This window comes from Oryctolagus cuniculus, chromosome 1 (assembly GCF_051225735.1).
Source record: "Oryctolagus cuniculus isolate XC-2025 breed Fujian yellow rabbit chromosome 1, ASM5122573v1, whole genome shotgun sequence".
NCBI classification, from domain to species: domain Eukaryota; kingdom Metazoa; phylum Chordata; class Mammalia; order Lagomorpha; family Leporidae; genus Oryctolagus; species Oryctolagus cuniculus.
This window is the reverse complement of record NC_142867.1, coordinates 113,622,835-113,636,765: the sequence shown is the minus strand read 5'-3', so window position 1 is coordinate 113,636,765 and position 13,931 is coordinate 113,622,835. Positions and strand designations below refer to the sequence as shown.

The 13,931-nt window shown below is 39.9% G+C and overlaps 1 protein-coding gene across 15 annotated transcripts in view; it reads right to left on the bottom strand.

Annotated features, from left to right (window-relative positions):
• TBCEL (tubulin folding cofactor E like) overlaps positions 1–13,931 on the bottom strand; it is a 91,121-nt gene that overhangs the window by 41,522 nt on the left and 35,668 nt on the right. For all 15 annotated transcript variants that reach the window (XM_008260555.5, XM_017343003.4, XM_070047302.2 and 12 more), the window contains one exon: positions 12,501–12,757. In XM_008260555.5, coding sequence (XP_008258777.1) covers positions 12,501–12,757 — 257 coding nt within the window. The remainder of the gene's footprint in view (positions 1–12,500; positions 12,758–13,931) is intronic.

The following is a 13,931-nucleotide window of genomic DNA, read 5'->3' as shown; positions in this document are numbered from 1 at the left end:
GAGCCTGAGGTTTTTCTTCAGTGAAGCAAAGAGTAGAATACAATTAAACACCATAAACATGCCCCATAGCCTCTCTCTGTATGCGACCCTAGTGGTCAGGGAGAGACAGCTCCTTCCCACTGACTGTCTACCAAAATGGCTAACAAGGAGGGTCACTGGTAGTTTCAGTGAACTGGGCGGGTGCCAAGATTATATAATTTTAAAAAGTGACAGGACCAACCCATTTTCCTCACATATCGGCTCACAGAGTGTAACTAGTGATCACAGTTGATGTGCCATCCTCAGATTTGTACCTGACAACTTCTGAAATGGGGCATGGTTAACAGAACCAGAAAGGAAGTACTGTCAGTTCCACACCGTCGTCATGTTGGTGACAGGGGAAATATCTAACATTACAGTTAAAACAAACAAAAACAAAAAACCTGAACCTTTGAATAAGGATAACATGCAGCAAATTAATATTTTTGTACCAATAATTCTGAATGAAATTGTCCTTATACCTGTGTGCACATGTATCATCCAAAACACTCGACTTCTAATTCAGGGAAAGGTCCAAGTAGGAAAAATATTCAGGTAATAATGAAGCTGGTCGATTTTACAACTTATTAAACACATTTCAGGGAACAACAAAGTCCCTTTCCATTTCCATCAACCATTAGCCGGCTAAAGGCAGAGGAGCAACTTAAGAAGGCACTGGTACAAAAACACTCCCAGTCACAACCATGCTGTTCCCTTGTAATGGCATTTCCAGTTAGGAAAAGCATAGAGATGGACCACGGTATGGGAAATTGTGCAACAACAGCTTCCTTGTGCAAATACTCATCTTTAAAACTTAGTGCCTATTCTAATAACCCTAAGGTAAATTAAACTAAGTTTATGCAATTTTAGTTTTTTTTAGCTGTGTAGTTGTTTTAAGAAATAGGCAGATCAGATCTGGTGTTGTGGCACAGTGCATTAAGCCACCTCCTGCAACATCTGCATCTCACATGGGTGCCGGTTCAAATGCCAAATGCCAGGCACTGTGGCCTTCTTGGGAGTAAACCAGAGGGTGAGAGCTCTCTCTCTCTCGCTCTCTCGCTCTCTCACTCTTCCTCTCTTTAATTCTGCCTTTCAAATAAATAAATAAAATTAAAACGCATAAACACACACACAAAACCTCAACAGTAAGGGGACCAGAAGCAAGATAGCAACAGAGTAAGATGCTCCCGGGATGCTCTCCCCACAGCACACCAATGTGAACAGCTGTTAACATAGCAAGAAACCCATAAGAATTAAGGAAGCTAGGTGAGAAACGACAGTGCCTGGTTTAGGACAATAATAAGAAAAGATGAATTGAAAAAGTCACAAAGGAAGGAGTTTATATCACCCCTCCCCCAGCTCCAAGCAGCAAACAGGGGAGAATAACACCTTGCTCTCACTTGCAAGGAAGGAGACTGAGTTAAGTCCAGACCTAAGAATTGAAACCCAGTACCAGGGCCGGCGCTGTGGCACAGTGGGTTAAAGCCCTGCCCTGAAGCTCCGGCATCCCATATGGACACTGGTTCTAGTCCCGGCTGCTTCTCTTCTGATCCAGCTCTCTGCTATGGCCTGGGAAAGCAGTAGAATACAGCCTAAGTCCTTGGGTCCCTGCACCCACATGGGAGATCCAGAAGAAGCTCCTGGCTCCTGGCTTTGGATTGGCACAGCTCTGCAGCTGCTGCAGCCATCAAGGGGGTAAACCAGCGGATGGAAGATCTCTCTCTCTCTCTCTCTCTCTCTCTCTGTAACTCTGTCTTTCAAATAAATTAAATAAATCTTAAAAAAAAAGAAAGAAAGAAAGAAAGAAAGAAAGAAAGAAAGAAAGAAAGAAAGAAAGAAAGAAAGAAAGAAAGAAAGAAAGAAAGAAAAAGAAACCCAGTACCAGGCCTCCACAGCAAAACACAGTCCCAGACAGGACCCCACAGCCCATGCTCCTAGGCCTATTCTTGCAGACCAAACAAAATTGACACTTTCAAGCCAGAAAGCCCTCCCCAACTCCTGTCCCTACTGCAGATAGAGAGTGGAGCAAGACTAGAGCTACTGAGGACTGGGGTGAGAATGTGAGTACAGGACTTTGCCTTGGAGCTCTGTGCCAGGCCTGTTATGGTAAGACCCAGCACCAGAAACAGTCCAAAGGCGCCTATCCTCAGATGGAGCCTCTAGACCTGCCCCGACAACAGGTGAAACAGTACACCACAGTGGGATGGACCCGGCAGGCACATTCAGGCATGGGGCACGCCCACACGGCCATGGCTCAGCTGTGACCCAGCTTAGTGTAAGCCTGGGTGGTCAAGGGACTGCCTTCATAACCCTCCTTCAACCTCAGGCAGACAGCAGGATTAAGATTGTAACTGCAGGAGAGCAGGACAGGAGAGTAAGATTAAGGCTTTGCCTTGGAGCTCAGTGCCAGTGCTGCTGTGACCTGGTACTGAGAGAGCCAAGGTTCCTACCCTCAGGCCAGAACTTGTAGGCACAGCCTCTAGATCTACCCAGCATCAGGTAGGGGCAGCTGGGTAGGATGCCATCCTGTTTCAGCCTACATCACTACCAGCCTCACATGGGCCTAGTGCACACCCTCCAGGTTGTGCAGGACACGGCAGCTGCAAGACCCAGACACCAAGACCCGGCTTGCTGTCAGCACAGATGGCCAAGGGACTGCCTTCATCCCTTACCCAACCTCAGGCAGACAGATGCAGAATTCAAAATATTGTTTTAAGAAAACTCAATGAGCTTCAAGAGAACACAGAGAAAAGGTTCAATACTCTAACAGAGAAACTTAAAAGAGCAAATATATAAATTATTGGAGTTCAAGAGGGACTTCAGGAAGCAAAAGGAAAAAATGATATTAAAAAAAAAAATCTGGCCGGCGCCGCGGCTCACTAGGCTAATCCTCCGCCTTGCGGCGCTGGCACACCGGGTTCTAGTCCCGGTCGGGGTGCCGGATTCTGTCCTGGTTGCCCCTCTTCCAGGCCAGCTCTCTGCTGTGGCCAGGGAGTGCAGTAGAGGATGGCCCAAGTGCTTGGGCCCTGCACCCCATGGAGACCAGGATAAGTACCTGGCTCCTGCCATCGGATCAGCGCGGTGCGCCGGCCGCAGCAGGCAGGCTGCGGCGGCCTTTGGAGGGTGAACCAACGGCAAAGGAAGACCTTTCTCTCTGTCTCTCTCTCTCTCACTGTCCACTCTGCCTGTCAAAAAATAAAATAAATAAATAAATAAAAAAATTAAAAAATAAAAATCCAAAACCTAAAGAAAGTCAAATTCAACTCAAACAAGTCTATCCCAAGACAAAATCAAGCTCTCCAAGATTAAAGATAAAGGATTCTCAGAGCTGCAAATGACAAATAAAGGTGTCTGAACCTGCCAGACTGCAGACTTTCTGGCAGAAACCGTACAGGCCAGGATAGAATGGAAGGAGATTTTCACAACCCTGAAGGAAAAATCTGCTAACCAAAACTACTATATCCAGCAAAGCTATCTTTTAAATGAGAAAGAGAGATAAAGACATTCCCAGACACACAAAAGTTGAGAGAGTTTATCACCACCAGACCTGTCCTACAAGAAATGCTAAATGGATTTTCAAACTGAAAGAAAGAGATGCTAGAAAGTAAGAAGAAAATATCTGAAAGTATCAGAAACTCACCAGTCACAGTAACTACACAGAACAAAGAGTGCTCAAATATTATAGACATGGTACACAAACCATTCGTATCTTTAGTAACAAAACTAAAAAACTGAACAATTAAAAATAATAACTACATAAATAAGTTGATAGGTAGGCAATATAGAAGGATGTAAAATTCAAAATGTAAGGGGGGATGTAATACAAGTGTAGAGTTTTTTACTTTTTTATGTTTTTCATTCTTTGTTTCTTTTATCTTTATAATCAGTGTTAAGTTGCTATCATTTCAAAATAGCTTGCTATAATTAAAAGAACTTTTCTGAAAGCTTCTTGGTAACCACAGGAAAAATCTATAACAGACACACTAAAAAATGACAAGCAAGGAATCCGAACACACTATTACAAAAAAATCTCTTAACCAAAAAGGAAGATTGTAACAGAGGAAGAAAAGGGAAGGGCAGGGCAGGGAAGGGACGGGAAGAAAGCTGGAAGCATTTCCACTAAGATCTGGAAGCAGACAAGGATGTCCACTTTCACTATTGCTATTCAATATAGTCCTTTTTTGAAGATTTATTTATTTATTTGAAAGAGTTACACAGAGAGAGAGGGGCAGAGAGAAAGAAAAAGAGAGAGAGAGGTCTTCTATCTGCTGGTTCACTCCCAGTTGGCTGCAATGCCGGAGCTGCGCTGATCCGAAGCCAGGAGCCAGGAGCCAGGAGCCAGGAGCTTCTTCCAGGTCTCCCACATGTGTGCAGAGGCCCAAGGACTTGGGCCATCTTCCACTGCTTTCCCAGGCCACAGCAGAGAGTGGGATTGGAAGTAGAGCAGCTGGGACTAGAACCGGCGCCCATATGGGATGCCGGTGCTTCAGGCCATGGTGTTAACCCTGCTGCGCCACAGTGCTGGCCCTCTCAATATAGTTCTGGAAGTTGTAGCCAGAGCCATTGTAAGAAAAAGAAATCAATGGGATACAAATCAGAGAGGTGGAAGCTGAATTATCGCTGTTTTAGATGACATGATCCCATATACAGGGAAACCAAAAGACTCCACCCACTAAGAGACTATTGGAACTCATAAGAGAGTTTGGTAAAGTTGCAGGATATAAAATCAACACACAAAAATCAATAGCCTTTGTATAAACAGACAATGCCATTGCTGAGAAAGAACTTCTAAGATCAGTATCATTCATAATAGCTACCAAAAAATTAAATACTGTGGAATAAATTTGATCAAGTAGGTGAAGGATCTCTACAATGAAAATCAGAAAACATTAAAGAAAGAAATAAAAGAAGACACAAAAACAGAAGAACCTTCCATGTTCATGGACTGGAAGAATTAATACCATCCAAATGTCCATACTGCCCAGAGCAATTTACAGATTCAATGTGATCCCAATCAAAATACCAATGACATTCTTCTCAGATCTAGAAGAAATGAGGCTAAAATTCATATGGAATCACAAGAGAACCTGAATATCTAAATCAATCTTAAACAACAAAAACAAAGATGGAAACATCACAATACCAGATTTTAAGACATGTTACAGGGCAGTTATAATCAAAGCAGCCTGGTACTGGCATGGAAATAGACATGCAGACCAAGGGAACAGAATAGAAACCCCAGAAGTCAATCCTGCCATCTACAACCATTCTTTGACAAAGGAGTTAAAATTAATCCCTGGAGAAATGATAGTCTCTTCAAGCAATGGTGCTAGGGAAATTAGATCTTCAAATGCAGAAATATAAAACAAGATCCCTACATTACACCTTATACACAAATCAACTCAAAATGTATCAAGGATTTAAATCTATGACCTAATGCCATCAAATTACTAAAGGAGAACATTGGAGAAAATTTGCAAGACATTGGCATAGGCAAAGACTTCTTGGAAAAGATCCCAGAAGCACAGGCAATAAAAGCAACAACTAGACAAATGGGATTACATCAAGCTAACAAGCTTCTACACTGCAAAGGAAACAATCAACAAAGTGAAGAGGCAACCAAGAGAAAGATGGAAAATATTTGCAAACTATGCAACTGATAAGGGATTAATATCCAGAATCTATAAAGAGCTCAAGAAACTCAACAACAATAAAAGGAACAATCCAGGGGCCAGCTTTGTGGCGTAGGGGGGTAAGCCTCTGCCTGCAATGTCAGCATCCCATATATGTGCTGGGTTCAAGTTTCAGCTGCTCCACTTCCAATCCAGCTCCCTGATAATGTGTCTGGCAAGGCAGCAGAAATGGCCCAAGTACTTAGGCTCCTGCAACTGCATGGAAAACCTAGAAGAAGCTCCTGGCTCCTGGTTTTGGCCTGGCCCAGCCCCGGCCATTGGAGCCATTTGGGAAGTGAACCAGCACATGGAAGATCTCACCCTCTCTGTCTCTCTCCTCCTCTCTGTATCTTTGCCTTTAAAATAAATAAATAAATCTTTAAAAAAAGGAAGAAAGAAAATGAACAATCCAGTTAAGAAATGGGCAAAGGACTTGAACAGGCATTTTGCAAATGGTAAAATTCAAATGGCCAACAGACACATGCAAAAATGCTCAAGATCACTAGCCATCAGGGAAATGCAAATAAAAACCACAATGAGGTTTCATCTAACCCCATTAGAATGGCTATCATACAGAAGTCAAAAAACAATAAATGCTAGCTAGGATGTGGGCAGAAAAGTACCCTAAAATACTGTTGGTAGGAATGTAAACTAATATAGCCATTGTGGAAGATAGTATGGAGATTCCTCAAAAAGATGAAAATTCTAGATATACCATATAACCCAGCCATCTCATTCCTGGGGATTTACCCAAATGAAATGAAATCAGCATATGAAAGAACTATCTGTACTCCCAAATTCCATAGTGTATGTATACCACATTTTCTATATCCAGTTATGGGTTGGTTGATGGACATCTGGGTTGCTTCCATAATTCAATTCACAATAGCTAAGAATTGGAAACAATCAGATGTCTATCCACCAATGACTAGATAAAAAATGTGGTATACATACACTAAGGAATATTACTCAACAATAACAAGAATGAAATCCTATCCTTTGCAACAAAACAGAAGCAACTGGAAACCATTCTATTTAGCAAAATAAGCTACTCCCCAAAAGACAAATATATGTTTTCCCTGATCTATGGTAACTAACAGAGTACAAAAAATTTAATGTATATGAGTGAAATTGACATTTTGAGATCTGATTATTGTTTACAGCCCTTGTCTCTACTGTTGGAGGAAAAGTACTTTTTTATTTTAATAAAATCAGAGATGAAAATGGAAACATTATAACTAACATTACAGAAATACAAGATTGTTAGAGATTACTCTGAACAATTATATACCAACAAATTTGATAACCTAAAAGAAGTGGACATATTCCTTGGTAAAGTTACTTTATAAAGATTGAATCATAAAGAAAAATAATTCTCAAATAGATCAATAACAAGTAATAAGATTGAATCAGTAGTTTAAAAAAGACACTCAGACTGTTCTTTGTCTCCCAAAAAAGTCCGTAGGCTCCCAACAAAGAAAAACTCAGCATTAGATGACTTCATTGCTCAATTCTACTAAACACCTAAAGAAAACTGACACCAATTCTTCTCAAATTACTAAAAATCAGAAGAGAGAATTTTTCCAAACTCATTCTATGAGGCCAGCATTACTCTAACACCAAAATTAGAAAAGGATACAACAACAGAAAGATAAAGCTACAGACCCAAATCCTGATGAACACAAATGCAAAATCCTCAACAAAATACCAACAAACTGAATCCAATAGCACATTAAAAAGATTATTCATTATGATCAAAAGGGATTTATCCTAGGGATACAAGGACTGTTCAACAAAGGCAAATCACAAAACGTGGTGCACCACATCAACAAAATTAAAGACAAAAATAACACATTAATCTAAAAAGATGCAGAAAAGACATCTGATGAAATGCAGCATACCTTCATAATAAAAACTCTTAACAGAATAATGTACCTCAACATAATAACGGCTATGAATAACAAGTCAACAGCTAACATCGTGCTAAATGGGGAAAAGCTGAAGGCTTTCTCTCTAATATCTGAAGAAGACAAGGATGCCCATCGCCACCACTTTTATTCAACTTAGTACTGGAAGTCCTAGTCAGAGTGAATGGGCATGAAAGAGAAACCAAAGGTATCCACATTGGAGAGGAAGAACTGTCAAATTGTCACTATTGCAGATAACATAACTTATACATAGAAAATCTCAAAGCCCCATCAAAAAACTACTACAGTTAAGAATAAATTGAGAAAAGTCCCAAGATACAAACATCAAAATACAAAAATCCATGGTGCTATTATACCCACTAGCAAATTATCTGGAAAAGAAAATTTTTAAAAATCTTATTTCAAATAGCTACAAAACAAAAATATCTGGGAATAACCTTAACCAGACTTTTAAAAACAAGGTGAAAAGGGCCAGTGCTGTGGCGTAGCAGGTAAAGCCGCTGCCTGTGAAGCCAGAATCCCAAATGGGCACCAGTTCAAGTCCCAGCTGCTCCACTTCTGATCCAGCTCTCTGCTATGGCCTGGGAAAGCAGTAGAAGATGGCCCAAGTCTTTGGGCCCCTGCACCCATGTGGGAGACTTGGAAGAAGCACCTGGATCCTGGCTCCTGGCTCCTGGATTGGTGCAGCTCTGGCCATCGCGGCTAACTGGGGAGTAAACCAGCAAATGGAAGACCTTTCTCTCTCTCTCTCTCTCCCTCCCCGACCCCCTGCCTCTCTCTCTGTCTCTTCTTTCTCTGTGTAATTCTGACTTTCAAGCGAATAAATAAATCTTTTTTTAAAAAAAAGGTTACAAATCTCTACAATGAAAACTATAAAACACTCATGAAAGAAACTCAGGGGGGACACCAAGAAATACAAAGACATTCTGCAATCATGGATTGGAATAGTCAATAGAGTTAAAATGGCCATATTATCCAAAGTCAAATACAGAGTCATTGCAACTCCTATCAAAATAATAATGATATTTTTCGCACAACTAGGGAAGAAAATCCTAAACCACACACACACACACACACACACACACACACAAACACCTGAATAGCCAAAGCAATCTTTAGCAAAAAGAGCAAAGCAGGAGGCATAACACTACGTGACTTTAAAATGTATTACAAAGTTATAATAAGTAAAACAGTATATTGGCATAAAAACAGATACATATACCAACAAAACAGAATAGAAAGCTTAGAAGCAACCCCACACATTTACAGTCAACTCTTCTCTGACAAAGGAGAAGAACAGACTTTTCAACATGTAGTGCTGGAAAAACTGGATATGCACATGCAGATGAACAAAACCAGAGTCCTGTCCCTTACCATATACAAAAATTCAACTCAAAATTGATTGAAGACCTGAAGATAAAACCTGAAATTATGAACTACTAGAATAAAACACAGAGGGAATGCTTCAGGACACTGAAATGGGCAAGAATTTACTGGCTCAGATCCCAAATGGGGGAAAAAAAGCAAAAATAGATAAATAGGATTTCATGAGACTAAAAGCTTCTGTGCAGCAAAGGAAACAATCAGCAGAGTGAAGAGACAACGTATAGAATGGGAGGAGACATTTGCAAGTTAAACATCTGGCAGAGTTAATAATATGTAAAGAATTCAGTTCAAAGACAAAAAAACTAATTTAAAAATGAGCTGGGGCCACCGTTGTAGTGTAGAGGGTAAAGCCTCTGCCTGCGATGCCTCTATCCCATACAGGTACCGGTTTGTGTCCAGCTGCTCCACTTCCGATTCAACTCCTTGTTAATGGCCTGAGAAAAGCAACTGAAAATGGCTCAAGTGTTTGGGGTCCTGATGCCCATGTAGGAGATCCAGAGGAAACTCCTAGCTCCTGGCTTTGGCATGGCCCAGCCCTGGCCATTGTAGCCATCTGGGAAGTGAACCAGAGGATGCAAGATCTCTGTCTCCCTGTCCTCTGTCTCTCCCTCTCTCCCTGTAACTCTGATTTTCAAATAAAAAAATAAAATTTTTTAAAATGGGTGATAGATCTAAGCATTTTTTCAAAGAAAGGCATGCATATGGCCACAAGTGCATGAAAAAATGTTTAGTATCACTGATCATCAGAAAAATACAAACCAAAACCAAAATGAGCATTTCACTTATTGAATGGCTAAGACCAACAAGACGAAAGGTAACACGCCCTAGTAAGAATGTGGAGGAAAGGGAATCCTTGCACACTGTTGGTGGGAATGCAAATTATCACAGCCATTCTGGAAAACAATATAGAGTTTCTTCAAAATAGAACTACCTTATGATCCAGCAACCCACCACTGAGTGGATGCACAAGGGACACGAACTCACTCTGGCAAGAATCACCCTGATCCAAAGAAATTCTGCATTCCCATGTGTATTGCAGCACTCTTCACAACAGCCAGGAATGGAAACAACCTGAGTACACATCATCTGACGAATGGATAAAGACAATGGGGCACACGTATACACAGTGGGAAACTATGCAGCCACTATGCAATCCTCTTATTTGCAATAATATGAATAGAATTGTAGGACATTCTGTTAAGTGAACTAAGCCAAGCACAGACAAGTACTGTATGATCTCACCCATGTATGCAATCTAAAAAAGTTGACCGCATGAAGTTGAGAGTAGAAAGGTGGTTACCAGAGGCTGGGGAGAGTAGAGGGAAGGAGGGTGGGGAAAGGTTGATTACTGGGTACTAAGTTATATTAGATAGGACAAAGAAGCTCAGGTGTTCCATTGCACAATCTGGTGATTTTAGGTAATGATAATGTCATGTGTGCATGTGTGTATGTGTATACATATATATTTAAAAGGCAGAATTTTCCCTTTAAAGGTATTATTATTTCAAATTTTACATATCTTAAAAGGAAAGCTAGAATATCCATCACAAATAAATGATAAATCTTTGATGAGACAGATATGCTTACTCTGATTTGAACGTGACATAATGTATTCATACATCAAAACATCACATGGTACCCCACAATATGTATAATTTGTATATATCAGTCAGAAATTAAAAAAACAACTTCAACAATAAGAAATCAATAGCTTGACTGAACAATGGAGCAGACACTTCACCAAAGAAGACAAACAGGTGGCAAGTAGGCACATGAAAAGATGTATAACACCACATGCTTAGAGAATGATAATGAAATACCACAACACACCTATTAGAATGATTACAATCCAATACACTGAAAACACCAAATGCAGGTAAGATGTAGAGTAAGAAGAATGCTCAATATTGGTGGTGGGCATACAAAATGATACAGCCACTGTGGAAGACACTTTGACAGTTTCTTATAAAATTAAATATACTTTTACCACATGATCCAGCAATCACGCTCCTTGGCATTTACCCAAGTGAACTGAAAACTGAGGTCCACACAACCCCCTGCATGTATAGGTTTATAGCATCTTTATTCATAATTGCCCCAAAACTTGGAAGCAAACAAAATGTCCTTTAGTGGGTGAGTGGATCAATAAAATATGTTGCATCCAGAAAATGAAGTATTATTCAGCACTAAAAATAATGAGCTTTTAAGCCATGAGGATATATGGAAGACCTAAATGCATATTACCAAGGGAAAGAGGCAATCTATAAATCTACATACTATGTGATTCCCACTATATAATACTCTGGAAAAGGCAAAACTGTAGAAACACTAAAAAAATCAGTGGTTGCCAAGGTTAGGGGCATGAATATGTAGAACACAGAGGGATGTTAGGGCAGTGAATCAATTCTGTAAAATACTCAATGGTAGATGCATGGCATTACACATTTGTTAAAATACAAGAGGGAACCCTAATGTAAACTCTGAACTTGGTGTGAAATGATGTGTCAGCGCAGGCTCACTGATGGAAGTGGTGCAAATGTACCACTTTGGTGCTGATGTTGATAGTGGAGGAGGGTGTGTAGGAAGCATGGGGACTCTCTTTACTTTCTGCCCAATTTCTGCCCAATTCTCTCCCTACTATACAGCCTCCACCAAAACCAGACTGTCCGGAACTCCTGGTAACAGAATTGTTTATACTGAGAAGGTTGGCAAGGCACCAAAATCTGCATGTGGCATGTGCCCAGGCAGACGTCGAGGGGTTTGTGCTGTGAGATCGAAAGCTCTGATGAGGTGGTCTAAAATGAAAAACCTGTCAGCAAGGCCCATGGGAGTTCCACGTGTGCTAAATGTGTCCATGACAGGATCAAGCGTGCTTTCCTTATCAAGGAGCAGAAAATCGTTGTGAAAGTGTTGAAGGCACAAGCAAAGAGTTAGAAAGCTAAATTAAAAAAAAAAAAGTTTTTTTTTGAGTAATTAAAAACAAAACCTAAAACTACTCTCAAGAATAAAATTGATTAATTTTAAAAAGGGAAATAAGTTAAATATAATCATGCCTATGATCCATGGGATCAGATGGCAATAAACTGCCGACCAATTACACACAGACACTAGGAAAGTGCGCACTTGAAAAAGCACAGCGGGTCAGGATTCTTTAAATTATGTACGGACATTATGGCCTCATTGGTAATTCTTTGTACCCTTTCTTACTTTGCCTTTTCCTTTTAGATTCATCAGTTTCACTTCACTCCTTTCTTAGCATGACCCTTTTAGCGTATAAAATATAAATTGCTAACAGTGCTCTGCCACTTAATATTTATCAGACCATTCATGAAAATGAATGCTTCTACTTAGCCAATCAATAGACATCTGCATGTCATGTTGAAAATTCATCCTCTAAAAGGGTAGAACTATGACTGAAAGAAATATACTCTCATTGGACTTCACACACAGGCTCAGATCAATTTGCATGTAGAATGAAAGCCAGCCTGTATCTCACCTGACTTATGGAGGCTGATGGATCGCAGATTGGGAAACAACCTGGCTAATGAATCATCAGGCTCCTCAATAGCATTCAGATGATTGTTGGCCAGGACAAGGGTATCCAGTGAAGGAAACATAACTCCTAGCTTCCGTATTTCAGTCCAATCTTGGAGGTTATTGTCTGTTATATGTAGTAGCTTAAGAGAATGACAGCAAATAGAAGGACAAGACACTGTTTCATAGTCATTAAGGCACAGGAAGAGCTCCTCCAAACTGCAGAGAAAAAAAGGAAATATTTCATTGTTAAAGCAGTTTTACACTCATTTTCATTCAGTTAGTAAATATATAAATGCCTACCATACACAAAGTAACTCAAGATAGCAGGGAAGAGAAAACCTACACTACATAAGAGAGCAGAGAATGATATAAGCTTGTACTAAATTAATTTTGTGCTTAAATGATTAAGTACTAAAGTAAGTGGTAATAACTGAAAGTAATAGTAGTTAACATAGCAATGAAATTGAAATTTCAGTCAGAAGGATTCATGGCCTGAAGGAGGGGGTGGACTTGTACATATTGAGAGAAGATAGAAGAAAATTCTATAAACAAAATGAACAAATGTTTAGAAATAATAACTAACATTTAATGAGTTTCTACCCTATGTCATGCCCTTTGCCATACATTATAGATTTTACTTCTCTTTCTGCCAGGTAAATACAATTAGGCCCATTTTATAGAAAAGGAAAGCTGTTGAGCTCAACTGTTAGGTCACTCATCATAGATCATATGGTAGATAGTGGGACTGAAATTTTAAATCTCATTCTACCAGGATGGATTTTGCATGCAGTGAGGAAACCAATTTCATTAGAGTGAGAGTGAGAACTAATGATGGAGTAAGACAGGATTCTGAAGGGCTTTGATAATTTTTTCAATATTTAGGCAAACTACAGCTTCACATATTTCTTTAAACTACAAAAAAGAGATATAAACAAAACATGATAAAAGGTTTCCAAACTGATCAAAAAAGGTATAATTTCTTTTTTTTATTATTGAAAAGAATACTAAGTCCTATTTTCCATCAGACCAGCTAGGTATTTAAACATCTAAATGCTAACATATTTCAGAGATATTATGATCTTCCTTCCAAAGGCCAGAGGCAGAATTCTTACATCGGGTAATCAGAAGATTAAAACAGAGAAAGACTAGTTGACCTAGAAGTGTTAAGTGCTTCTCAGGGGTATTTTCTAGCCAAAGGATGACATATCCTATGTCTTGGCGCTACTCAGCACCGAACAAGGATTCCATTGGAAGTGCTACTACATTACCCTCCTACCCTCATTCTCATTGCTTCATTTTTCTAGCCTCTTTCTCCACACAATCTGTAGTTCTAGTATTTCTGAGATGGGAGATCAGCAGTAATTCTACATATGAACACAGGTGGCAACAT